General features: G+C 42.6%; 2 protein-coding genes and 1 long non-coding RNA gene across 10 annotated transcripts in view; 2 read left to right on the plus strand and 1 right to left on the minus strand.

The window, feature by feature from the left end:
• Nucleotides 1-13: 13 nt before the first annotated feature.
• LOC144084809 (serine/threonine-protein phosphatase 2A 55 kDa regulatory subunit B delta isoform) lies at nt 14-5,197 on the minus strand. The gene is made up of 10 exons (XM_077613581.1): nt 5,003-5,197; nt 4,678-4,752; nt 3,424-3,521; nt 3,167-3,332; nt 2,974-3,086; nt 2,725-2,902; nt 2,458-2,622; nt 2,219-2,388; nt 1,947-2,038; nt 14-1,701 (listed from the first exon to the last, which is right to left on the minus strand). The coding sequence occupies exons 1-10, from the start codon at nt 5,007-5,009 to the stop codon at nt 1,422-1,424; spliced, it is 1,344 nt and encodes a 447-aa protein (XP_077469707.1). The 5' UTR covers nt 5,010-5,197; the 3' UTR covers nt 14-1,421.
• On the plus strand, nt 4,469-17,721 carry LOC144084814 (uncharacterized). 3 transcript variants are annotated; one of them, XR_013303924.1, is made up of 5 exons: nt 4,469-4,759; nt 7,116-7,226; nt 8,031-8,124; nt 9,465-9,603; nt 14,595-14,872. It is a non-coding gene; the product is annotated as an uncharacterized LOC144084814 (long non-coding RNA). The 3 variants fall into 3 exon arrangements; XR_013303923.1 differs by lacking the exon at nt 14,595-14,872 and adding an exon at nt 16,894-17,721 and having other exon boundaries at nt 4,470-4,759; XR_013303922.1 differs by lacking the exon at nt 14,595-14,872 and adding an exon at nt 13,329-14,537 and having other exon boundaries at nt 4,471-4,759.
• Nucleotides 17,722-17,911: 190 nt separating this feature from the next.
• Nucleotides 17,912-27,053, plus strand: part of LOC144084807 (transcription factor COE3) — an 85,015-nt gene continuing 75,873 nt past the window's right edge. For 2 of the 6 annotated variants that reach the window (XM_077613575.1, XM_077613576.1), the window contains exons 1-6: nt 17,914-18,719; nt 18,943-19,099; nt 19,202-19,265; nt 19,346-19,401; nt 20,588-20,661; nt 24,477-24,545. In XM_077613575.1, coding sequence (XP_077469701.1) covers nt 18,589-18,719; nt 18,943-19,099; nt 19,202-19,265; nt 19,346-19,401; nt 20,588-20,661; nt 24,477-24,545 — 551 coding nt within the window. In that variant the 5' untranslated portion in view covers nt 17,914-18,588. Of the gene's footprint in view, nt 18,720-18,942; nt 19,100-19,201; nt 19,266-19,345; nt 19,402-20,587; nt 20,662-24,476; nt 24,546-27,053 lie in introns of all 6 variants that reach the window. The other 4 variants (XM_077613574.1, XM_077613577.1, XM_077613580.1 and 1 more) reach the window with 4 other exon arrangements.

A 27,053-nucleotide genomic window follows, 5' to 3' on the forward strand; every position in this document is an offset into this window, starting at 1 on the left:
TCTCCCGAAAAGGTTGAACACAATTAAAATTTTATTGAACTTTGGTCAAAATAATAAACAAGTGAATAATACATGATCACCATGTTCGGAATCAACGGACAAAGACAACGCGTCGTCGACTTTTGCCTCTCTGTACGCATAATAATTTCTGCCTTCACATCTACAGGTTGGGCGACCCATCCCAAAGGAGCAAGGACGCAGGTGAGGGCTGTCAATATTCTTACCGAAAGCTTGGGAGGCACTCTTATCACCGTTTTGTGTGCGCAACACGTTTTCCGAAGACAGCGACACGTAGCAGCGGCGTATGAGGACGTCACTCTAGAAAAACAAAAAGGGAATTACAAATAATGCACGTGAGGTTCGGGGGCAGAAATGGGAGCGGTCGCTCATAGAAAGTGGGAATTAAGGCTGCAGATTCCCTTTTGTCCGTCTTGTGCCGTGTGCTTTACCAGCCCACAAAAACACTCCAAAAAAATCAAGACCATTTTGATACATACACTCAAGCACTCTCTCTCTTTCAGACACACACACATTTGTCGTGCAGAACCGATAGCCCCGAATAGTAGTTCAATAAACGCATTTTGCTCCCTCTCTAAAAAGAAAAAAAAAGACAGTGGTGCGACTGGACATATTCCACCTCTCTACACAACATAAAAACATGCAAAGCAATATACATACTTGTAAATTTAAAAACACATCTGTCGTTTTAGTTTCTTTTTATTATGTGGATGACAAGGTGTACTTGAGTAGATACAGTCAGTGAAATCAGGTCACTGTTTGACGGCTGGGGTGGGGGGAGGTTGAGTACGAAGGGGAGGGGAGAGAAAAGAAAAGAAAACCAAAAAATAAAAATAAAACCCAAGTCCGCTCTCCAGATTGACGGCCACTTCCACCAGCAGATTCGAGGCCGACAGGAGGGAGGGAATGTTACAGTTTGGTAGCTTTTCCCCCCGGCCGTTAAACCTTCAAACGGCGGTCCGACTTTTGACGGAACGTCGCTTCTCGCGGGAGGGGGGCGGGTGTGGGGTGCTTTTCCGAGCCTTTAAAACGCCGAAAAACGAAGGCTAAAAATGTCAAAACAAACACCGAGCGACGTTCAAGAGTTTGACCTCCGGGAAGAGCGCCCGTTCCGTCAACGGGGCCCAGGTGGGGCTTTTCTGGGTCGTCGGGGGGTGGTGGGGGGGACGGGGGCGAGGGAGGGTCTGCGGCGATTGCCCTGATGCCGCCAGGCCAAAAACAACCTAAGTCGAGACTGGAAATAAAACAGACCCGCCGATGGATCGGCCTCCGAAAAAGTAGACGCGTGCTTTCGAAAATTCTTCAGCGAGAGGACGACGAGGCCGTTTTGCTTTTTGTTCTTATACAGATAGACACGTAGTAGGCTGAACTACAACAGGTACGCCCAAAGCCCTCCTTGTCTCCTAGTTGATCTTGTCCTGGAAAATGTACAAGTTGTTGGTGGCGGCCACGGCGATCACGTTCTCTTTGGGGTGCCAGGCCGTGTGCAGGATCTTCTTGTTGAAGTCCAGGCTGTCCACGCTGATCTCGTCCTTCTTCCGCTTGCCCCCCGTCGACACCTTGCGCGGCTTCAGGGTGGCCCGCGGCTTGCTGCTCTCCCGCGACGCCTCCAACGTGATGTCCCGCCGGGTGTTGCGGTCGAACATTCGGAAGAAGTTGTTGTAGGAGCCCGTCATGATGGCACTGAAAGAGTAGAAGGTTCTGTTTTTTAGGGATGCTGATTTATCGGCTGTCCGTTTAATCCTGTGCGCTTTGCCGACGCTGACCCAAAGCCCGTAACTAAGCATGGGTGGTGTTAAATTGGGAATTTGACTAGGAGTGCCTGTCTAATTGGTCGTCTAAGGTCGCCGATGGCAGTGAAGCAGTTGAATATAATTATTATTCATTTTTTTGGGAAGCTCGAGTGGAGGCAACAAGAGAGTACGCACCTGTCGCTGCCATTCCAGCAGCACTCAAACTTGTCAAAGATGCAGTCGTTTTCATACAGTGAACACAGTTTGCTGCGTAGGTATTCGTGGACCTGAAAGGAGAGATGAAAAATGTGGAAAAATAGACTTCAGATGCAATAACGACTTGAACTGCTACTAGTTAGAATCGATTGGACATGAGTTATCTGCTGTGTCTTTGACACAAAAACAGCAAACAACTCTGTGAGGATAGCTTCCAAAATGAAGGCAGAAATACAGGGTTTTAACCGCACCTGATACGTCTCTACTGGCCGGTTCTCCATGTTGAGGTCCCAAACTTTGACAGAGAGGTAGTCGCGTGTCATCATGTAGCGCCCGCTGTGGCTGAACTTCACGTCCGAGATAGATGAGATGATCTCAGAGAAAAAGGAGCGACTGCTCGGATCCTCGGGCTCCTCGAAAACTAGATCGGACGAGGGAATACGCCCGAGTAAAACACTAATCCAAGGTGCCCAATTTAGCGGCTACTCACACTTTGAATGCCGGTCGCAGAGCGCCGCCGCTCGCATGTCGCACAGGCGGATGGTGCCTTTGCTACTGCTGTACACAAATACATTGCATTGGTGGGGATGGCATTCTGCCGCCGTGATGACTTCGGTCAGTTCTTCCATATTGGCGGGCTTGATGTCTACAATATCTGGGAAGGGGAGGAGGTCAAAGGCCACAACGAGCAATGGCAAAGCACCATAAAAAATAAAAATTAAAACCTTAGTTGGCACATGGGCAGGGTAAAGGATACTAAAACTTCTGTCTGTTATTTCCAAGTGCCATAAATTTATTCTTAGGTCATCTGCAGAGAGGTACGTTTCATGGTCACTATTTACAGAAATGGAATTAATGTGATAGGTGTGCGCGTTTGCAAAGATCCTCCGCGGGCTGGCTTCTACCATGAGATCCATCGGCATCAGCACCGGTACCTGCGAGGAAATTGCGTCGCACATGTTAGGCGGGCGCTTTCAAAAAGAAGTGCGCCAGGAAAGGAACGTACCCGTAAAGAGGTGATTCGAAATGGGTCTATGAGTCGGCCGTCTTCATATTTCAGGTTGTAGCCTTCTGCCCGTTTGTCCCGTTCACTTATTTTCCATAATTTGATAGTTTTATCTGATCCACAAAAAAATAAAAATAAAAAAATACGCTAAGCGACAACGTTTGACATGGAGCAAAGAAAATATATTTCTTACCGTTTGTCGATAGTAAAAAGTGAGCAGCGTTCTGTTGTGGTAACCATCTAATTTTATTGATTTTCTCCTCAATTTCTAAACTTTTCAAGTAGTCAAATTCAGGCTCGTGACTCTGAAAAGTGCTATAAACGTTGTACTCGCCACGCAGGTGAGGGCGATTTTTAGACTGAAAAGCAAAGGAGGAAAAGAAAAACACAATCGGTAACTCATTTGATGATGAAGCACACGCAAAATAGAGGGGTGGGGCTTCAAAATACCTCCTGCTCGTGTTGAAATATCACTACTCTGCCGCCCTTGTCCCCTGTAGCCAGCAGTTCTCCGGAATAGTTGAATTCAACCGTGGAGATGATGTCAGCTAAAAATAGAAACACAGGCTGTGATGATGTGTAAAAATATCGACGTTGAGTTTACAGTCGCCCATCGTAATAATAAAAACAAGTTTGAATATAATACAGACAATGCGATACAATTACATTCGCATGCGTAATATTAAATGCCTTAACAAGTATCCACCTGTTGCAATCCATATCATAGAATAATAGCTTTGTGTGACAAGATTTGACAATGTGCAAGCATTTTAGTGCCTAAGTGGTTATGAAATAATCATAAGCTTTAATGCCAATACACAATGTTTCAGTTCACTTTTTCTTTTCTCAACAGGGAGCTTAATGGAAAAATACACAATGTGTCTGATGCATTTATGAAGCAGTGGGATGGAACTCTGTTGACCAATCCCTGTGGCCCGATCACCAACTGGACAATCGCAAGCAAGAAAGAGCCAGTAAGTATTAACTGCACAGCATTGTGATAATGTTTGTCCGCAACTCAAATTTAAAATCACCGAAAAACTACGTATTTACTGACAGTCAGCCAAATGGGAAAACTAACAACAGAAGCCTGGACGCGGCACAGCAGCTTTGTCACGTTAAGCGGAAATGTTTAGTGGGCACGATGTAAAAGGATCTTTAAAATACCACTTCTAATTGAACCAGGGATGGATGTCAGTGATTTATCACGCAAAATACCCATTGTAAGAATGAAAACAACCACAAATTGGACGTCAATGGTACTGTAAAAGATAGAAACGTCAAATCTAGCCCATGACAGGCACCTGCATCTTTGGTTAGAGAAGTTTAAAAAACATCTGAGAGTTGGACGTGCATTTAAAACAATGTATCATGTCAGTCCACACTTGCACCTCAAGTATTCGATTTTTAGTAGCCCCCAAAAAATGAATGAACACTAGTGTGACGTCACATGACAATTTATGGGCGCCGTGCAATGACGTCACGGCCACAGCCTAGCCGCCGTGTAGCATTTGGCTAACTAGCCGCACACCCAGTAGCGTGTCAATTTAGAGGAAAACGGCACGATCAAAACTTCAATACCCAAAATTCCTCCCGGTGGGCCTCCAACCACACCGGCGTTGGCTTCTAGAACCCGAACGAAGCGTATAAAAAGGCGACTCGCTCTCCTCGTTCATTCCGGCCGAGCTAACGTTAGCGACCTACCTTCCGCAACATCCTCATCAATCGCTCCTTTTACTTGGGAGAAACACCACTGAAAATCATTTCCTCCTGCAACCCCTGGAAGGTAAACAAAAGAGAGACAACATTGTCAGTTTTGTCGCGAAATCGCCGTGCGTTCGGATCCCAAAATAAGGGAAGAGTGACACACTTTTGACAACTAGCACGCTAGTTAGCTTAGCCGGCTAACTTCCAGACACTCAGGGCCGTCTCGCACATACACACTCACACACGCGCGCGCACACACTCAAGCTAAGCGAGGTGGTGGTGGATCCCTTTCCTCGGCTTCTCCCCCTATAAAGTAGCTCACCCGCCATTGCTTCATTTAGCAGCAATTTCCGCGTCCGATGGCCAAAACGACGCGCGCGGCTCGCTCGGATTTCGCGGTGAACATTCACGATCGCTGCGAAACGCCGGGGCTCGGGGATCTGTCAAGAGCACACAAATTATCCGAGATTTTTTTTCCTCCGCTCCCCCCTTTCCAAAATGGCGCACGGGACATGGAGCGGTGACGTCATGCACGCAAACCACACTCGCGCGCCCTCCATCCTGCTCCAGCATCGCCGAATAAACTTAGCCACTTGATCGAAGGGCATTTCATGGGTTTAAAATTTCCCTTTTTTACAATACCTAATTGCAGCCCTGCGTTCTTTCAGAATATACGCAAATGTCGGCCACGCACAAGCTCGAGGATATAATGACCCTCATCGACGCTGCAATGATAAAAACTACTATTTAAATACAATAACATCAATGATATGGATATTTAATTTAACAAAACTGACTAATTTACTCTGTCACAAAACATTATCATACAATACCCGTATTGTATTACGTTACTTTTAAACCATCTTGGGTAAACTGTTTTTAAAAAAATCACCCTCCACGATTTAATTAGGTCTTATAATTGTTTATTGTGTCTGTTTTAAGATTTAAAATGCATAAATAGTATGACGCCTTGCAAGCGTTTGTAGTTCACGGTTCAATAAGCACCACCTAGTGGAAAGAGGCACAAACGCAGAATGTGTCCTCACAGGATGCTTTGAAAATAGGTATATATTGAAATTCAATTCATTGTACATTTTTCGAAGTGTACAAATAAATTTAAGGCTAAAATTTAAAACAATCACAGTTTTAGTTAAAATATTCTATCTTTGCACCTCAATCTTCTGCAATATGACATTTTTTCCCACCTGCGCTTGAATGTGTCCCTGAAAAGATAGATTTTATTAAAGTAACAACCTCCCTGCAGCAATGACTCATATTTTAATAAAGAAAAAACAATGCAGTCATGTATATGAAAATAGTATTGAACATTCAAAGGGCTCGTTATATATTCTGTAACCTTTACTCCACCAGTGATGATGATTTATTGTTTCTACTTACTAATAATTGACATAAAATAAAATACATCACCTTTTGTGATTCACCACTTCAACACCTGAGTCAACTCATATTTCTAAAAGTCCCACCTTTTATCAATAATACCACGGAAAGTGATCATAAACATTCATACTTGAGCTTGTGTGCCAAAGCATCTGCATGTTAACATTGTAACGGATTGTTATTTATAATCTTTCCTGAAATATTGATAGATTTTACAGATGTTTGGGATCAACCAAACGGCATTTCCGTAAAAAAGAAAAAAAAAAACATGTCCGGAAGAAGTAACCACTGCCATATAAATCATTAAGCTATAAATCCGCCACATTTTATTGCGACCATAAAACCTTGAAATCACTCTCTTGCAAAATGATAAAAATGGAGTCAGCCCACTGTATTTCTCAAGAGCTTGTATAACACTATCTCCATAAGAATATGAGAATTGTACACGTCCGCAAACTACTACTACTATTCCACAATTTAACTACAACACTAAAAAAATGAATATACAAAAGCTGTACAAAAGTACACTGCCTTAAAAAAAAGAAAAAAATATAGACCTATTATTTTTTTAGAAAGGATTAAACTACCTTAAAAAGACTTATAATCATATTTGAGGAGGGACATAAAATCCTTCATATATTTTATATAGTATGTATATGTATGTATACATAAAACAAATGACTATAACGCCTTGCATGTTTTATTTCATGGTGAATTGTCGCCGTCTAGCGGATCAAAAGCAAAATGCAGAATGTGTGCACAGTAATGATGCTTGTCATAAGTGAAGAAAATCAATTGTTACAGCAGCAAATGCTAACATACATAGAAGACACTGAAAATTGAAAATAAACACTATCTCTATAAATCAGACAGGCGGAGTTTAGTTTTATAAAAAACACTGGACAAAATATTGGACAAAAGTGTTTTGGTTGCTTATTTTAATGTACATTTTAGTCATAATTATCTAGCATGCAAGTGCCTTGGGCTAAATCATATTGGAATTCACATAATATTATTTTTGTGTGTGTTTTTGTTAGGTTTCTGAAGATTTTTGAAGTGTTTGAGTGTTTTACTCCAGCTCTATACTACCACCACCATCTTGAACACTTTCACACATAAGCCATGCTGTTGTATTATGAAGTTAAAAGGTAAGCAAAGCTGTAGTATTGATTGCATTTATTGTTTGATCTTCTAAAAAGGAACACACACTATTGCTATATAACATTTTTGTTGTGGTGACTGCGAGATTCAAGCTGCTAATATTGTTTCTTTGAATTTCATTTGAACAAAATGAGCCTATTTCAGTTCCAAAAAAACATGTACTCAGGCCATATTTGTATTAATTTTGATTTGGACAGCTTTCAGTCCAAAAACATTGTTTGATAGTCAAGAAACGAAAAGGCTATACTTTACTTGAAACTAATGTTATATCCAAAACACACATTTCATTTCCAGAACTGCTCCTGTAGTGACTAAGAAACATGCACACACACACACAAAAAACCAATCAATTGTTGTTTTGAACGTCTTTGCCAAAACACTGCGTGAAGAAAAGGGGAACCTTGACTGAGCAGACATTTGGAAAGCTTTAATGAGCGCTCCGTCTTAATTGCTGCATTTATTGGATTTTTCTCCTCACTCTTCTCCAAAGTTCAGCGTGTATTTGTGGTTTGCGTGCAGGTTTGCTCGCCGGCAAACGCGCTGTAGCTTGATCAGGTATAAGGAGAGGTGTTGACTTTATTCCGAGCCTCCAGTAACACCACCGACTCTGATAGTTCCCGATCCCGCCGGGAATTCATTATAAGACAGCTAGAGGCGGCTCGCGGACGCTTCCCGTGCTCGGCCGTATGTTAACGTGTCGCTGCGGCGCCGGGCAAACATGTGGTGCAGCTGCTTTCTCTGGCTGTGGGCAACCTGGAGAGATTGATTGGTGAGCCTTCTGTTTCATCCAGGATCAGGGCCACATTCGGCAGACACGCCGCCTCCGGAGAAGACGCCATTTTCCCGGGAAAAAGATGGCTCATTACCAGTGCGGGCAAAATGAAGGTGTATTGACCTTTTTTTTTTTTCCTCTCCCCTTTTCTTTTTCAAAGCATCTCTTAACACACAACACACCTATTGTTTATATTTGGTGGAACCGCCGTGGAATCACATCTCAGCATGTTGTCTATTGCTTAGTTTGTATTCTTTAACATGGCTCTGTTTCTATAAGTCACTTTGGTATTTTATAAGGATTTTTTCTAATCACAAAGTGAAAATGACCTAGCTTTTGTTCTCTTCTATTGTTTACATTTATTGCTAAGCATGTGGCCTTTTGACCTCCGATCCAATCCGAAGATATGTACAGTGGTACCTCGACCTACGATCTGCTCTACCTACGACATGCTCGAAGTACGATGAAAATTTCGATCGAATAATTCGCCCTAGATATGACATTTTGAGATGCGACCAAGCCAGGTGGCCATGACATGAGAGGCTGTTTATGATTGTAGCGCACTGTCTTTTTTTTGCCCCATCTCTTTCGTGTATAACAGATATCTACGAGCACTGAACAATTTATTCAGACGAGTTTCGACCAGGAAAGGCATAACGCGCATGCGCGGGCAAAAAGAGGGCTTTCTGGAATAAAACTTCATTACCCACAATCAATACGTTGGATAGGCTGTTAATCCGCCCAATTTTAGTTATATTAAACACATTTTATTACTATTAAACCACTAGTTATGTGTTAGTTTGTTAATAGATGGCGAATTAGAAGAAATAAAACATTTTTTTTTTACAATCCAATATCCTGTTTTTGGTATTTTTTCAGAGGGTTGGAACAAATTAATTTGTTTTTAGTTCATTTCAATGGGAAACGTTCGCTCAGTCCCGGAACGGATTAAGATTGTATGTCGAGGTACCACTGTATAGCCCATGTTTAAACTAATAAAAATCATGCATGATGTATAATATATCATTCTATGAAGAAAAAAACTGTTTTCTACGTCAGGTATCTTTTTTCAACTAAAATTGAGTGTTTGCACTATGTCCTATTTTTACCATATCTCTTTTAAAAGCAAGTACTAACTTTAAAATGTAAGTTTGGCCTACCAAGTGCTCCACAATTAACTCTGCATATAAAAAAAAGTACAAAGTTGCCCCTTGTAATCAAACTTTGCTCCCCACATATTGTTGCCCAACCGACTACACACAGGGAAAGAACCCTCACACCCCCCCTTCCCCCATGTTTGGTCCATCAGACATTTTTTTAAAAGTAACCATCGCTGCGCTCAGGGGCACAAAGCTGTGTCCAGGCGTGCACACACAAAGCGGCAAAAGACAAACACGATTCATTATTCAACACTCTTGTGCTTTTCTGATTATTTTGCCTGTTTTGTGTATAGCTTCCATCCGCCTTGGCCAGTTTAAAGCCAGGAGGCCCGACAGATGAGCGAGCTTCAGGTCCTCGGCGTGATTTGCATGCGCAGATTACCGCAGGAGGTCAGACGCCGAGGACCCCTCGCCGAAGCTTCCATCCTTCAAGTAAGCCTCTTTTTTTGTGTTGTTTGTTTTTTTCTTTCATTGTCTGCTCACTGTGGAGTTGAATCCGGTGTTTAGCTACTGACGGCGATATACCCGTCCGATTCAGTTTATCCGGGAGAGTCTGCCAGACCTCCCAGTTAAATGGATTGGACGTCTATGGGACTGAAACGTGGTCGTTCACTTCCAGTTTAACCTCTTAAGACCCAAACTCTTGCAAAGCATGCATTTTTATTTAAGCTAATTGGGATCTGATGAGTGTAAAAACAAAGAATTATGTTTTTACATGATGTAATTTCTGAGAAAAATTGCCCTTTTAGTCCAAAATTTAACATTGTAGTCTTTGACAACCATAATTGTGATGTCCTCACGTGGACGCCAGGTCATAGGAGGTTAAATAGAGTTAGTGTATGTACTTTGTTATGCATTCTCTCCATACAGTGCGGTTGTGTGTGCACTAGATGGCAGTATGGCACTTATTATTATGATTATTATTATTATTCAAGCGTGATTTCCTCCTTGACGAGCTGGGCTAATGAAAGCCAAGGCCACCATTTCCAGGTTGATGTATCAGTCACATTTGCGTTCACATTGAGTTCAAACTTGCAACATGAACATAACTCTGCTTATTGTCGCTTGCCAATCCCGAGAAGGCTTTCTTCAAGTTGACTCTTATTTGGACTTGACATCAAATATATTCCGAGGAAGGGGCGGAAAAAAAAATCAATGAATCACACCGAGGAGAAATATTAGGCGCGGATCCTCGGCCTTGTAAAGCTATCACATTGTAAATAAGACGGGTTAAATTGCACTTGTAGCTGGCTTTCAAACCGTCGGCCGGGTCTCCCGAGGTGCCGTTCGGCAGGTTGGGGGGCGCGCTCGTGTCTAATAACAGCGGCAGACAATGAGAATCCTCATAACCCGGGCGGGCCTCCCTCCTCTTCCGAACACGTACTGGGGGGGCTTAGCAGCTAATAAAGTGGCAAGTCGTCAAATCCGTGCGAGAGGAGCGCGGCGCCACGGGGACCTTTCATAACACTTGTTCGTCGGGGTTCAAGCGCAGTGTAAAGGTTACACGTCGGCACGGTACGAGCGCTCACCTGACGGCTCGCCCTAAGCCCGCCGCATTTCCAAGGCCTGGGATCTCATTTGAAGCGGGCGGGACTGAATAATTCTGCTCCCAAAGACGCGGATGAATGTTTCACAGCAGATGCAAAATTGACGGCGTTGGCGGCGGCTGCGAATTAATCAGACTTTGTCGGATTTCTCGTTAAGACGGAGGAGCGCTTTCGGCTCGCCGCCGTCGAATCGGGGCCTGCCCTTTCACCGAAACGGCAGCGCGGGTAATGAGCGGGGATCGGCGCTGGCCGGAGCCGTCCTTCAGACGCTTTCCCGCGGCATTTCCAGCCACTTTGTTTGCCCGGCTTTGATCCGCGCCGTTCTAGTTAAAGTTACACCCGTGGCACTGCAAGTTGAAACTGGGGCCATTGTCGTCACGCGGAACCTTATACCCGTGGCGCCTCCTGGCTTTTGTCCCTCCCTTTTAGCCGCGGAACTCTCCTCGCGTCCCGTACAAAAGCACGCTCACGACACCATTTGATGATACGGCCGACCAACGATATCGAGGGTTAACGCCAACGCTCAAAGTGGGATGTGGGTAGCGACGAGCTAACGTGTAATAGTGTGGGAAATCAATTGACGATTTTCCGATATGATTAGATGACACAAAATGCGTGTGCGGTCGTTTGGTCGCCGGTCTTTTGGTCACCGGTCTTGTGGTCGCCGTCTTTTGGTCGCCGGTGTTTTGGTCGCGGTCTTTTTGGTCGCCTGGACTCAAACAATAATTAATAGGGCATTAAGTATGACTAAATAATAATTCGCAGTTTGTATTTAGGGAATTTGAGCAACGATTTAAATGGTAATTATCAATAACCTTCCGGGCGACCAAAAGACCGGCGACCAAACGACCGAGTAACCACAAAATGAACCTACTGTCATATTATTAACCTTTCCTCCCTTTTTCTTGGAAATTCTCGTAGCGCGCCAATTATTTAGTAACTCGGCTTCAGTCCGACTTGTTTGTGTTGATTTTGTTCCCACGTCAAGCCTTCCGATGACCACAAACACTCGAGCGTGCCTGCCTTTCGTTGTCGCCGTTAGAGGAGCATGTCACCGCTAAACTGAAGCGAACGCTTCGCGGCGCCGTAATCCTCTGCACTTAAAGGCAACAACAACACGCCGCGTGTAAGGGCGCCGCTCCCGTCTAATCGGCATCGGCGTCACGCCAGTGAAACATTCATGGCGCACTCAATCGGTTCAATATTTCATTTCTCGACAAAGACTACACGGCGCGGAACAGATGCTCAAACTTTTCTCAGGAGAATCAAAGTCACTTTCCGACGCACCGCCGATCCAAAGAGCAAAGTGGAAGAAACGGCGGTGCGGACATGTTGATTGAGCGTGTCCAAACGGCGGTACGGGAGCGGCCGATTGTCCGTCGATGGAGGTCGCCCGCCGCCATCGACGTCAAACGTTCCCCGTTAAAAGAGACCCGGTGGCTCGGCGTCATTGGCGAGCCAAAAATGGGACCCGCCGTGTTTACTTTGGGATTTCTTCATCTGCCTTTTAAAGCCCGACGGGCGCTTGAAGGTGAGGAGAGCTAAGATGATGATCCCCGCCTCCTCAGAGGAGATTTCCCTCGCACGCACCCTCGCAGATGTCGACATTTGGTTAGGCGCTGTCCACCGAGCCCCAGATTATCGCGCCGCTCGTCGCCGAAAATCTGTCGAGGCACGCTCGAGAGCCGCTTTCCCCCGGCGCCGCCCCGTGACCCGGCCCGAAGGCCCGAACGAGCGTCGGCAGACCCGTCGTGGAGCAGATGGCGTGCTCCACGCGGCCTAATGCTGCAGAAATCCAACAGGAGTTGACGACCCCGAGTTAAAAGCGTGATAGGTTAAATTTGTTAATTTTTGTCTGAATGTTGTAAAGCAAGGGTGTCAGACTCGGGTTGGTTCGCGGGCCGCTTTAACGTCAATTCGATTTCATGTGGGCCGGACAATTTTAGATATAACATTTAGATTTTTTAAATAAATGGATTAAAAGAACTGGATTAAAATTACTGAATATTCAGTTTTTTATAGATCTAAAACAATGTTTATTTTAGCTTTTTTAAATATATTTTTAGATTTTACAAAATGATTTTTGAACTAAAAACAGAAAAAATGGATTAAAAAATTACAATTATTGATTTAAAAGGGGGAAAATCAGTAATCTCGCTCTCCTCGTACATCTATAATCTTCATTTTAATTTGATCCTAAAACAGAAAGTCGGCACTCATGATTGACTTTCTCGGGCCGCACAAAATGATGCGGCGGGCCAGATTTGGCCCCCGGGCCTCCACTTTGAGACCGGTCTTGTAAAGCTTTCCACTAGTTCACTTAATAATCTTAAAACACTCAGAAAAAAAACACCAACATCTAAGTTAGGGCCGTCTTAAGACACGTTAACCTTTGACCCTCGGTGCACAAAACCGGATCATCGTTTTATGTAAAAGACAGAAAAGCCAAGCGTCGCGGTCGGTTTTTCCAAACGATCCGAACGAAGGCGACGCCGTGACAAATGCGAGCTGGGAAACGCGTGGCACAACCAGGACAGGAAGCACGCGGGGGGGAACGTGCTCGAGGAAGATGCTTGATGTTGACGTGCATCACTCTCGCTTCTTTCCCAGAATGCGTGAACATCCTCTCCGCTCCGCTCTCTGGCGGCCCCCCGCCCCCGTCCCCGGAATGGCGCTCCCCTTCCCACTGGAAAGTAGGCCAAGCGAGCACCGGGGCGTTGCTTTTTTTAATTTTTTTATATATTTTTTAAAGACCATCCGTTTGTCGGTGTGTGTTTTTTGCGTGTGCGTGCTAGAACGAGACAAGCTCTTCCATTGGCGTGACAAACAAAGAGCAGCATTGTACAATTTGCAAAGAAACAACCAAAATGGTACTTTCCAATTCATTGACTTTTTCCACCTCTAGGATAAAAAGTCCCTGGTTAGTAATACTATTCAGCGGGATCATTGCGCGTTGAAGGATTATTTTTAGATTACTCTTTTTATTATTTTTTTACCTTGACTTCCGACCCAATGACATCACAATTAACATTCCTGTTAATAGCAAAGCACGTCGGCGTCAGGTGCGGATGAGGGCAAGAAGTCGCAAAAAAAAGAGAAAAAAATCAGGAGGGGGTGCTTTCATTAGCACCGTGCTGCTGTTAATGATGTATATTGTGATTAATTCTTAGGGAAGAGTTTTTTTTTGGTTTTGTGGTGGGTAAAAAGATAGACAATAACTGGAGTGGTTGGAATGAAGTCAGTCATTTTTTTTACTTACTGCCACCATATCACGTTGAAAAATGAAGGTGCAACAGGGCTTAGCAATTTTCTTTATTTGATGAAAATATTAGAATAAACATTCCACCGAATCCAGCCATTTGCATTCAAAATTGAAAAAAATAAGATTCAGTTGCTCCTATTTGTGTGTTTCCCAAAGCTGCGACGTTAATTGAAGTCAGGTTAGAATTGGTAGAATTGCAAACATTTATGATCACACCATATTTAAACTTACAAAATTCTGTCCTTTATTATGATTAGCGGCATCAGCCATTTAACAGTTGATATCAGTTATATGTTTCTGCTAAAAAACTAAAGAAAGTGACAACAACTTTGGTATACAAAACATGATGTGAAACTTTCAGAGGTAAGAGTGTATTCTTCCCTTTTCTCACTGAGAAATTTTTAAAACATTTGCAGCCATCGAATGTTGTAAATGTCCAATTCATTTGAACTGGAATCTTACATTTCAAATGCAACGCTGATTTTTTTTTGGAGAAACAATTCAGTCTTACTCCATAATTGAATAACAACCTCTCAGTTAGGGTGCAACTTACTCTCTAAAATAGATACAATGGCAAATAGATGTCTTTTGAGCATTTGCCACCCGTTTTGCAGGCGTCTTTCCACCGACTTTGCAATCGCTTGACGTTCCCCGTACTTTGTTGCATCCGATTCCATCCACCGGCGATGGGACGACACCCCCGCCACTCACGAGACTTCCAATGTGACCTTTTAAAAAAATTCTTCATTGCACCTCCGAGTTAATATGTTCCCACTTATGGCTGAATAATCACATTCCTGCCGTCTCCCTCTTTGACAGCACTCCAAAACGCGCACAACTTTTATTTAAATCGGTAGCGGAAAGCTCCACAAAGCGGTGATGGACACCATCAGGATTGGTTTGAAGGGGTCTGGTGATGGTGGTGAGAAGGGAGAGGGGGGGTCTTTGAGGAGGGAGGGCTCTGCCTGAGAGTGATGGCACCCTGGGTATTTTTTTTTTTTTTTTTTTTTTTGGTCATGTGTATTTCGGTGGAAATTTCCAGGGGATATTTTAGATGTTAATAGCCCTGAAGTGGTCTCGGTTTCTTATTTAATTTCTCTCGCCTTCTTTTAAAATGTAATTCGCCCACAGACTGCGCCGCCAGGCCAGAAAAAAAAAAATGTCTCTCATCATTTCCGCAGTAGAATGGAAATGCAAATGCGCGCACATCCGTGCCCTTGACACAAGTCAACAGTGCACGTCATTAAGTTGCTCAACGAACGGCACGTCACTCCATTTATGTATTTTTATTATTGTCGTTATTATGTTTCCCCGAGCGTGTCCTTTTGGCCTGGCTTTTTTTTTTTTTCCACAATGGGGCTTTTTCCATTAATTCGGCAAATGCAAGCGTTTCTAATGAAGTCATAATAATAATGAAGAAATTAAAATAAACACAATCGGCGACCATTTGTAATTCGCTCTTTTTAAAAATACACGTCGATATTTGGTGGAAATGTGAGGGGGGATAAAGCGAATGTTGCCAAAGAGGGGCGCTGTCCGTCTATCAGCTCGACAAAAATCGATCCCATCACTCCTCGTGGCTTCAATTCATTTTTAAACATCCGGGAAAAAATAACATCCATAATTTCTCTTTTTTTTATGGCTCTTTCTAATATGTTTTGCAGACGCTTACATTTCAATTTTGGGCTCAATGTGAACGCATGTTTTTTTTTTTTTTTTAATTTAATGACATCCTCCTTCACCCAAAAAAGTGTTTTATGTTCTGGAGACAACGATTATTTGCAGGAAAACGTGTTTGGGATGAAACAAACGCACCGATTTAATTAGCAAAATGCACATTTTCAAAGCAAAATGTGTTTTGAGGAAAGATGCATTTTGAAGGGATTACATAGAATTATGTATGAGGTCAAACGATAAATAAGGAAATAAAATATCACTGAAATTGAAAAGAGCATTATTACAACTCATTGCAAATGTGAGATCTTTTTTTATTGTTGGCAAAAATACCTACCCCATTAACATTAGAAATCAATGCCATTAAAATATGTTACAATATTATATAACAAGTATAATGTGTTATGATCACAATTATAATGATTCAAAATACATTTCAAGTGAAACCAATACTATCAATATCATTTACATTGAATATATTTTTCTTCTAGAAATGAACCCACAGTTTTGCCAAAAAATACCTTAACCTAAAATACATTTTAATACACAAAAAGCCCAAATCATCATAATCTATCCATGCAAACATGACCATGTATTTTGCATTAAAAACACCCAATCATAAAAAAAAAAAAAATCAATGCAAAAGAAACGAAAACATGCTTGCCAGCCAAACAACAAACCGTTAAAAATCAATGAGCGAACAAAAAAAATATAGAGTAAGAAAAATGTACGCTTGCCGCGTGGGCTGCTCGTCTAATCATTAAGAATTTGCACGCCACTGTGGGCGTGCATGTAATTAATAATTAATCGACAAAAGATCCCTTTAATAAAGCAGCATGCATGCAGAACAATGCAGGTGAGCGGCATTGCACTCGTGGTCCATTTTGGACATTTTTTTGAATTTTTGGACGTGGATGGACAGCTGGGCAGCGGCCGGCTGATTGACTTTGTCGTGACATCTGGGGGGGCCCGCTGGCCCCTGGCACGCGTGGAGGCTGATGTCGGCCATTTACATGCAAATTCAAAAAAAAGGGAGGGGGGGGATCATCAAGGGCCTCGCCCCGTAAATTTAACACACACACACACACACAAAGAGCGATAGGGGGGGTGTTGGAGCACACCGGAAGCGTACTTTGATTTCATATCAGTAGAGGTCAATAGATGTGGGCGATAGTGGGGTGACTTTTTGACGTCACATGATGACATTTGCCATTTTTCACAATTGATTTTTTTTTTTAGGCAAAAAGCACTAGCGGCCCAGCCCAGCGACGGGGGGCTCAGCTGACGCCCCTCTTTTGCTCTCTGCACGTCCAGATGGCTGCAGCTCCCAGATTTGCATTCATTTCCACCGCTAATATGTCCACAACGAGCGAGGCCAGCTGCATTTGTTGTCAAATACGCTTTAAAAACTCCTTTCAACACACAGACACATGCGTGCACACATTGTGGGGCACTACCAATGACATTTGCCTTCTCCAAACGCGTGCCACGGACGGAGACAGACGTCCGATCTGTTTTAACCTCTCCTAGTTGAAAGGAATCGGACGTCCGGAGACGTCAATGGCACGACGAGGCCACGGTGCTGCCGTTTGGCAATAGATTTGCACGGAGGTGAAAGCAACAGCTTATAATTCACTTATCTTTGGCAGCAGCTATTAACCCTCAGCACCGGCTAGATAGATTGCTCAGGATGGAGCAGCCAGCCAGCCAGCCAGCCCACCTCCTCCTTCTCCACCTCCTCCTTTTCCTCCTCCTCCTCCTCCTCCTCCTCATCCTCCTTTTCACCACTAATGAAGCGAAGTGCTCGGACCGAGGAGCATGCAAGACAGGGGGAGGAAGAATAAGCAGAAAAAAAGATCAAGATGTGTCTTATTATTACTGATTTTCCGCCACTTGAGTGTAGATTTGAATTTTAGGTAAAAGAAAAAAAATGTATTCAACACACACCACTTATGAACACTAATGAACACTAAATGGATATCAAAAGACGAATTGTAAAATGTTAAAAGTCACTCGCCAAGATGGACGGCAATAGATGTCCAATCTGAGTCTCCCAGTTAAACAGTGAATGAATTCCTCTTTTTTATACGCCTGCTTGATTTGCAATTTTTATTCCATAGGATAAAAAAAAACAACTCACCACATTGGAGCGGCCTCCAATGGAAAAGGTGGTAAAAAAGTGGAGCGACTGCACGGCCGGCGCTTCGGAAACAGGAAGCGTCATCCCTCCTCCGTATATGGGCATAGCCCCGCCTCTACGCCTACGTCATCACGTGACGACGCCTCTCCCGTGGGTTTCGAGTTTTGGCTCCCGGGAAAGAGTGCAGTCCTCGGGGAAAGAGGGCTCAGTTTTGCATGTTCCCATCCAGCGACGACGCGAACGGGGGCCCCTCTTCTCCTCCTCCACAAGCTCCACTTGCACATCTCGCGTGTAGCGTGGAACACCTTCCTTGCTTCCTTCCACTGGCGAGCAGTGAGGGGAGAACAACAAGAAGAGGCACCTTTTTTCCCAACCCAACGCTGCGAGTGGGGCTTTCTATTTTTTTTCCTCCTCCTCAAGTCCTAAAGGTTTTGGACGCCGGTGCTTCGGGGATGTGTCCACTTTGAGAGCAGCATCACCCACGAACACAATCACTTTAATTCCTCCACCACGAGAAGAAAAAAAACAACCAAAAAAACAAAAACTGATCTCCCCTTAAAAATAAATACCCAAGATAGAATATAGATATTTTTTTTCTCTCGATACGCTGGTGGTGTGTGGATATCGCTTAACCCACTTTTGACATTTGTTCACACCGGACGGAGAGAAGAGGGACAGCCGACCTGTGTTGGACTTTTGGACGGATAAAAAGCACCACGCGTGCTCTGGACCCTTTATTCCCACTCCGGCTTTTCCCCAATTTTCCCTCGCCTGCACCCCTCGCAGGAGGCTCCATGTTTGGGATTCAGGAGACGATACCGCGGGGCGGAACCACCATGAAGGAGGAACCGCTCGGCGGACTCAACTCGGTGCGCTCGTGGATGCACACGGCCGGCGTCGTGGACGCTAACACGGCCGCGCAAAGGTAACGCCGATCATAATTCTAGGTTGAAGAAAATGGTTTTTTTTTAATTTATTTTTTATTTAGATTTTCTATTTTTTTTTTAAACCACGGACAAAGTTGGATCTCGGCATTTGGCGTCCCCCCGGCAATGCCGAGATAGAACTTTGGCTGTGGAGCACACACGTGAGAATGAATCAGAGCACCTTCCATCTCTTCGTCTTCTTGTGCTTTTTTCTCCCCGTAGTGGAGTGGGTCTGGCCCGGGCACACTACGAGAAGCAGCCCCCGTCCAACCTCAGGAAGTCCAATTTCTTCCACTTCGTCCTGGCCTTGTACGACAGGCAAGGGCAGCCCGTGGAAATCGAGAGGACTGCTTTTGTCGACTTTGTGGAGAAAGAAAAAGTAACACATGGCTTTTAATTATTTTTTAAATTTTATTTTTGCAACATCTCAACAATCAAGCTTTCTGATCGATTGCTTTCTTATTTTTTTTTGCTCTCGCAGGAACCGACCAGTGAAAAAACCAACAATGGCATCCATTACAAACTACAGTTATTGTACAGCAACGGTGAGTTTAAAAGAATTGACGGTTGTTATGATGATTTTTTGGGGGCAATAAACTGAAATGCTCTTGTTTATTGGGTGCAGGCGTCAGAACAGAACAGGATCTTTACATTCGGCTAATCGATTCCATGACAAAGCAGGTGAGTTGCATGTCCGTGATTGTGAGGGAAAGAAGGGAAAAAAAATAAGGGTAATCATCACGATAAAATGAAATATAGGACGTAAAAGGAGACGCTGATAGGCGGCGAGAGTCACTTTGTTCGACATTAAAAATTGAAACAGGACGTCTACTCCTTATGATCCCTATTCTCGCGCAGGCTGAAAGGTGAAACATGTGGGGGAGAAAAAAAAGGGAGACCCGATACACTGCAACGCGTTATTATGATCAAATATCATCATTTCTTAAAAAAAGGAAAATGCGCAAACGCAACGTCGTGTTTTGGTCCCCCCCGCAAAATACAATTTGTAATTATTCTAAATGGACGAAAATAGAGCCGTGACGTGATTCACACACACATTGACACACACAATGATCCGAGCCAATGACGCAGAACAAGCAATTTATGGATTTCTTTTTTTTTTTCTAGTCGCCTGCAAAACGGACACATAAATCAAAAGCAACAAGGACGCCCAAAGGGGAGAGAAAATAATTAAAAACAAAAAAAAAAGTCTTTTAAAAAGGAAGCAAATTTTCACCCCAAATTAAACATAAAAATAACAATAATTAGAATAATAACAAACAAGAGAATGATGAGCATTGTATTTGTGATATTCTCTTTTTTTGGGGGGTGATTGTTGCCATTGGAGAATAACGAGGGATGAGGAGGAGGGATGGAGGGTGGCTTGCCGAAGTGTTAGCTCCTCCACGCCATCTGTTTTTCGCCAATGCTCAAAAATTACTCGAGCGTGCCCCGCCAGACTTGCAGCCGTGCCGCGCGTTTTATCCCCCGAAAAGATCATTGTTAGCGGCTCAAAAATAAACAACAGATTGCCCATTAACACTTTCCCCCAAATATCCCCAGATTAGAAGCATATTGATGACACTTCTATTGGAGCGAGCGTTTCAGACCCCCCCTCCAACGCACACCCCTGTCAGTCTGTCCGTCTTAAGTGGATTAAACGGGAGGGAAAACAATGCACGTTGGAATTATTAGTATTTGGGATTTCATCCATTCACCAAATAGAAGAAAAAAAAGATTTATAAACATAAACTCTCCATGCAAAATGGGTACTCTTTAATAATATTGAATATTTAGTACAGTTATTGACAAAGATTGTATTGCTTCATCATATCTAAATTAAAAAAAATGTTTCATTTCCACGCAGGCCATAATTTACGAGGGCCAAGACAAGAATCCAGAAATGTGCAGAGTTCTTCTGACACACGAAATCATGTGCAGGTAAGATGAGAATATGTATTTGCATGTGCTCCATTTTTGCATGACAACAAGTAAGTGCTCTTTTTTAAAAAAAACGATAGGCAAACGCTATTTTATCCTGGTTCCTATTTCTTTTTTGGCTTTTCATTTGATGGCAAGTGTCAGCAAAGATCAGCGAAGCTTTTAGCAATTTGCGCACGCAAATTTGCCTCTCCCATTCAAGTGCTGTCACCGATACCGGCGCAAAGGAGAAACGCCTTTTGTTGTTATTGTCGACCCCCCCGCGCGCCACACCACTCACTCGACTGCAACCCTGCGAGCATTGAATTCGGATACTCGCCGGTTGACTTGGCCCCCCCTCCCCTCCTCTTTTTATTATTATTGTTGCATTGTTTCACTTGTAAAGTGCATGCATCACTTGCTCTTTGAATCCCCCCCCCCTCTAACCCCCCCGTGCCACCCCCCTCTTTGCATAAACTCATCACTCACACTCAATTTGTGCGCGGATCCATCACTCGGTTTGTCACACGCGAAAATATCCTGCGTGGACTTAACATTAGGAACAGTTGAGAGTCAGCTCACATGGTCAAAAATAAATAAAAATATAAAAATATTAAGATGTGCGAGAGCTATTAATTTAACAAAAAGGTTTTATAAGGAGAAGTCTTCCTAATATTGTGATTGCTAAAATCCCTTTGTGTTTACATGAGTGAATATATGTTTGCGTCATAGTTGTTTCTTTTGAATTGCTTTTATTTTTTACTTCTTTATGACCCGTAGTGCATTATTGAAATCAGGCAAAAATGGAAGTTCATAATTGTAGTTTGCAGTTGTTCTAAAAAAATGCCGTACATCATGTGGAAAGCTGTTCCTAATATTTTGCTTGCTATTATTCACAATTTTTTTTATGAGTAGTAAATTTATATACAATTATGGGAAAAAGGAGTAATATTGTAGTTTGGAGTTGTTGTAAAAATGCATGACATCTCACTGAGAGCCGTTTCTTAAAAATATTTTGCATGCTCTTATTAATATCTACTCATGACCAGTAATCCAATTCAAATGAGTTACATTACGATGGCATAAAAGTGCATTTCTTTTCATGATATTTTGGCTGCTCAGTGAGTTATATCACAATGCATAATTATTGATGACTGTATAATGTACTGTGTATACAGTATGTATTTACATACGATAATTTAGTGCGAGCACGTTCATTATCGTCGTTTGAGTGGTTGTAAACGTGAAATGCAAACACTGAGCTGTTCCTAATATTATGTCTGCCTCTTAGAATTTTCATCACTTGCACATTGTCGTTACTAATAACTACGAAGCCATAAAAACCCAATATCACCTTCATAAAAAGCTGACTTTTTATGAATATCATTAGTTTGCATTGGTGCAGCAGTTTGGTTTGAGTCCTTCCTAATATTTTGCTTACCTATTATGACTTTCACCGCTTTAGTATTGTTGTCAGTATTAACTACAGAACATATATGGAATATTATATACACAAGCAAAAGGGTTGGAATGATATTTTATTTTTTATTGTAATTTGCGGTTGTGTAGACTGGAATGGAGCAGATAGTGATGTGGATTAAATTAGGCTGCAATTTGCTATCAGGTTATCATTATGTACAGTATATCTGTAAGTTCTCCTGTAAGGTTTTCAACGCTGACTTTTGATTGTCACCTGATGTAAGAGCGTGTTTCCGTTTGTAATTTGTAGAGCTTGAAGCAGTCGATTGACACTTATTGACGATATGTTCATTATTGTGCTTGTTGTAGTGGACTGAATCCTGGTGTGAGATTTTCCTAATATTTTCTACATGTAAGACACGCTGCATTTTTAGGATTTGATGGGTAGCGTGGATTCTACAAAATGGACACTGTTTGAGCATTGTAATATTTTGCTCTCACGACTAAAGGCGTCGCTATATGCACGGCGTTATGTATCAGGAGTGTTTAACAATATCAGCGTTGATAGTGAGGTGGGGAGGTCACACTTGTGTGACGCTCCCCCATTGCAATGCTAGAGCTGTCAAAAATTGCCCCTTTGTAAAGATAATAATGCTCAGTTAGCACATATTTTAATAAGGTTTGAGGGTATTTGCAATATTTGGCTGCCAGAGGAGTTTTAAAAAAAAAAAATATGATGACTGGTGTCGCTACAGGCATGGCTTTTCCCATTTTGGTTATTATTAATATCTGCGGTCACCCAGTTGATAGTGCAAAAGTGACTTTTAAAGGAGATAGCATTGACTTTTGAGTGACATTTAATTGAACAATGTGCGGGGGAAAACTAAAAAGGCATTGTTAAAATAATAATGCTCATAAATGAGGATGATTGTCTTTGTCAAGGCACGATTGTGCTTTTCTTGTTTTTTTTTCGTCCAGGGAGTGCTTCATTTTGATTTGATTTTTGTCTCCCAAAAAATGTTACACAACTTCAAAAGCTATTTTTTGCAGTTATAGATCACATTCTTAATTTTTCTGTGGGTCTGTGAAAAAGATAATAAGTCAGCATGATTATTGCCGCTATAAATCTCCTTTTTTCTTTAAATGGTGAGCTCCACCGACAGTATCTTTGCAAAAATCTCTTTTTGGCTTCCTGCACCATATGGCGTGAATCAATCTTATTCTCCCGAGTTTTCATTTCAAATGCGAACCCGGATGATGAATTTGTTTATTTCAGTTTTTTTTTTTTAATTCATGTTGGAATCAAAGGATGTGAAAGTCAGCTAGCTGCAAGCTCTGGATTGGCGCGCTAGGAGGAGGGGGGGAAGAGGGGGCTTTGCTTTTTTTGCGGCTGAAACATGTGGTGGAAGATAGATTAGTGCTTTTGAGGCCATAATTGATAAATGCCTCCCAGAAATATTGGTTGAGGGTGGCACCTTGCATCTCCCTCAGAAATAGCAGCTTGGCAATTAGAGGTAAACAAAAGCTGAAGCTGTGAAAAGTGACTCCCCTGCCTCCGAGCCCCTCCATGCATCCCCTCCCCTGCAACGCTATAAGCCAAACAACACAACATGTTGTTTTTTCCACATTCTTTTTTTTTTTCTTCCTTATCTATCAGCATCAATGCACGCAGTCAAGCTCGCCTCGTGCATGGTCACCACTCGATAAACGCACGCAGGGCTCTTAGGGTTTTCAGCACTGTTTTGTCAAAACTGGCTTTTCAGTGCGGGGTGAAGAAAACAGTTTTTTTTTCCCTCAGTGCTTTTCATCAGGCAAGAAAAAATATAAAACACCATTGAAAATCTGCTATTTTCATAATTAAAATGTAAGTATTAGGGTGGACAAAAGTGGGGTGGGACAAAAGTCAAAATTGATATTTTATTACTTGACGAATAGCCTTGTGAAATTTTAGATTTGTATGTGACTTGCACAGCTAGTCACATTTACTCCACTTTTTGCTGTGTTAATGACGAATACTTTTGACAATAGCTGTAAAAACTAAAAATGCAGTTTCAAAACAAGTCTTGTGCTTGATGAAGAATGTAAGGTACATGTTTGAATTTATCCAAACAACTACCATTACAAGTAGAAACAGTGAATTTTTACTTTATAAAAACCTTGGCAAATTTCCATCATTACTTCCCAAAAGAAAACAACCAAATGCACAAGTTCACGTGTTTGCGATTGAATGAAAAACACACTTGCGTTGCCTGAATTTTTAGCTCAATTCCTTATCTCGTGGTCCGCCACTCACGGCGGCCAATCCGTTTGACCTGGGATCTCCCATCCAAAACGGATTGGACGTCTGTTATCGTCAATGTCAAAGTGATCGTTCACCGCCACTTTTATACGAGCTAATTTTCTGTGTCTCTCAACAGCCGATGCTGCGACAAGAAAAGCTGTGGAAACAGGAACGAAACCCCGTCGGATCCGGTGATCATCGACAGGTAGGACTTCGCTCCCGCGGTTTTTTTTGTGGGGGGGGGTCAAACATGTGAGGTGGTGAAACTCAGCTAACGAAGAAGCTCCCACGCCCTCCTTCCACGGCGCCAGACACGTCCCGCTTGGGCCGTCTTGCTTCTGCCCGGCGCAGGGGGGCGTGCGAGTTTCCAAGGGGGGTCTTTCCCAGCTACCTGTGCGCTCAGGGGGGCGGTCAACCACCTGGATGGTGGTGAGGGAAGTTGGGGTGGGGTGGGGGGTTTGTTTAGTCGCAGGTGGTTCAATCACGAGAGGATCACGCTGGGAATACTCCTAATTAGCTTGGGCAACTCGGTGTTTATTTGGCTGGCACACCCCCTTTTGTTTATCACATTGTCTGTCTTTACCTTTAGCGGGGAGATATTTTCTTTGCCAGTCAGCCAAATGTACATTTATTACACTTATTTTTCATTTGCTGGACTTGTGTGAAGTACACTATAGAAAAGTTATGTACATCAACTAGACTGTGCCAACAATAGACCAAAATGCAACAACAGATTTAGTAGGATTTGAACCAGGACCATTTTAGTGTGAGATTTTGCTTAACCCTCCTGGTATGTTTCATAGATCGAGTTTCATGATCCAAAAGTCTCGCTCGCTGAAAATGCATCCTATATATTGCATAGACATTGATACGCAAATTAATTCAAGAATTTTGAATTAATTATATTCACCATTTTAAAACCGGCCAATTTGAACCAAGAACTCTTTAAAAGAGACGGATGGAGCTAAACTTAGCTGATAAGCATTGCTTACATACAATAAATAATTGTAGTGATCAAATAAACCATTATTTTAATTGTGCTTGTACACGTCAGTAATACTTCACATATGACAGCGAAAAACTATGATATTAGTGTGCCATGTATCCTGCTATAATAGGTCAATTTAACCTGGAGCAACCCTATAGCATTCATCTTGTCTGCTTCTTGTTAAATTGGAAACCTCTCTTAACCTGGAGCAAGTTTAAATATGCAAAAAAATGTTTTAATAATTTACTCCACATTCAAATGTGTGAAATGGAATATTGTGATATCCAGGGTGTCAGATGGAAACTGTGCATCATTTTTTTAGGAACCCCCCCAAAATGTTTGTTGACCTATTAACATTGCATGATTGTAGAGAATAAGCCAAAACATTTGTATTGTTAAAAAACAGATATAGCACAATTTGTCATTTATGTAAAAGAATAAAGTTAAAAAAAAATAAGATTGGACATTTTGATCGGGATCATTGGCTAAATTGCCATGAGAATTGTTTATATTTCAGAGTAAATTCAACTTTTGTAAGATATCAAATCATGCATTTTCCTTAGATAGTATATTGAGTAAATCTGCCAAAACGTCTCCATTGACATAACAGGAGGGTTAACCGCAATAGAAGCCAAAATGAATGCAATTGCATGCATTCTTACTGCAATACCATGTCACCACAATGTAGTCCTTCATGAACCATTTCCCCCTCATTTTGCATTAGTCTTGGCTTATGTGATCCAAAAGTGAGGATTTTTCTCCCGCCTTATGGGAGGCCTTTGCTCTTTCCTGCCTGTGTTTCTCTGTTTTTAGTGTTGCTCGCACTTTGAGAAATGACGGTAAATATCTGTGACCTGCCTTTTTCCTTTCCGAAGTTGAGCGGAACATTGAATGTGTGTTGTGTAGATTGAGGAGGTGAGGCAGGCTCGGCCTGGGCCTCTTTCAGCACTTCATAAGGAAAGACGGAAATATTACAAGAAAAAAAAAAGTTCAAAACGAACCACGTGCGCCCGGTCTGGCTAACTCAGACCCTACAGGCAATAATAAGTTTGCAATTAGTTATTATAGGTGAGGCAAAACATGCATAGGCATACCAAGAATATTCGTAACAAATTTCCTTTTGATCCGCTCACGGAGGAGTCACAATTTTAGTTAATGTGTTCCAACGTCCCAAGATTTTTTTTTTAGTTTTTAATATTAGCTGGCTGTAGTCAAACTCACTTAACGTCAGTACGAAAGAAAACGATCCACACGATTGGATGTCTATCGTTGAAGTCATACTGTATATCAAGAATTAATTTCATTTCCATCACTGTCATGCCACCTGAGGGCAGCATAATAACACTGGGGGTATCTCATTTTAATAATAGTCATTCTTTGCAAAGTACGTCGTTGGCCGTCATTGACAGAGACGGACACCCGAGTCCCAACGGTGAACGTTCCAGCATAGATTGGACATTCACCGATTCAAAGTTGTCTGTCTACGCGCGTTGCGTCACTGTTAGTGTTCATATTATAGCGTTACATCCAAGTGCCGCTTAACTATGTGCTTTGGAACGAGGAGCCGAGGCAAGGTGAGAGGAGGAAGGGAAGAGTAGAGGGGTCCAGAATAGGGGGGGCGCGGGTGGCATCTCAATGTAACTCTCGCCACGTCGTAGGGAGGGACAGCAATGCTAATGTTTGACTAGCCGGAATCACTGTTTGCTTAGCGGCGAATGCCTGCTA

The sequence above is a fragment of the Stigmatopora argus genome, chromosome 11 (genome assembly GCF_051989625.1).
Source record: "Stigmatopora argus isolate UIUO_Sarg chromosome 11, RoL_Sarg_1.0, whole genome shotgun sequence".
Classification (NCBI taxonomy): domain Eukaryota; kingdom Metazoa; phylum Chordata; class Actinopteri; order Syngnathiformes; family Syngnathidae; genus Stigmatopora; species Stigmatopora argus.

Excerpts from the sequence above, each read along its gene's own strand:
- LOC144084809 (XM_077613581.1), bottom strand. Across the intron at positions 2,903-2,973 it reads TTCGAATCACCTCTTTACGG|GTACCGGTGCTGATGCCGAT; the intron begins GTACGTTCCTTT and ends ATTTCCTCGCAG. Across the intron at positions 2,389-2,457 it reads CTGCGACCGGCATTCAAAGT|TTTTCGAGGAGCCCGAGGAT; the intron begins GTGAGTAGCCGC and ends CGTCCGATCTAG.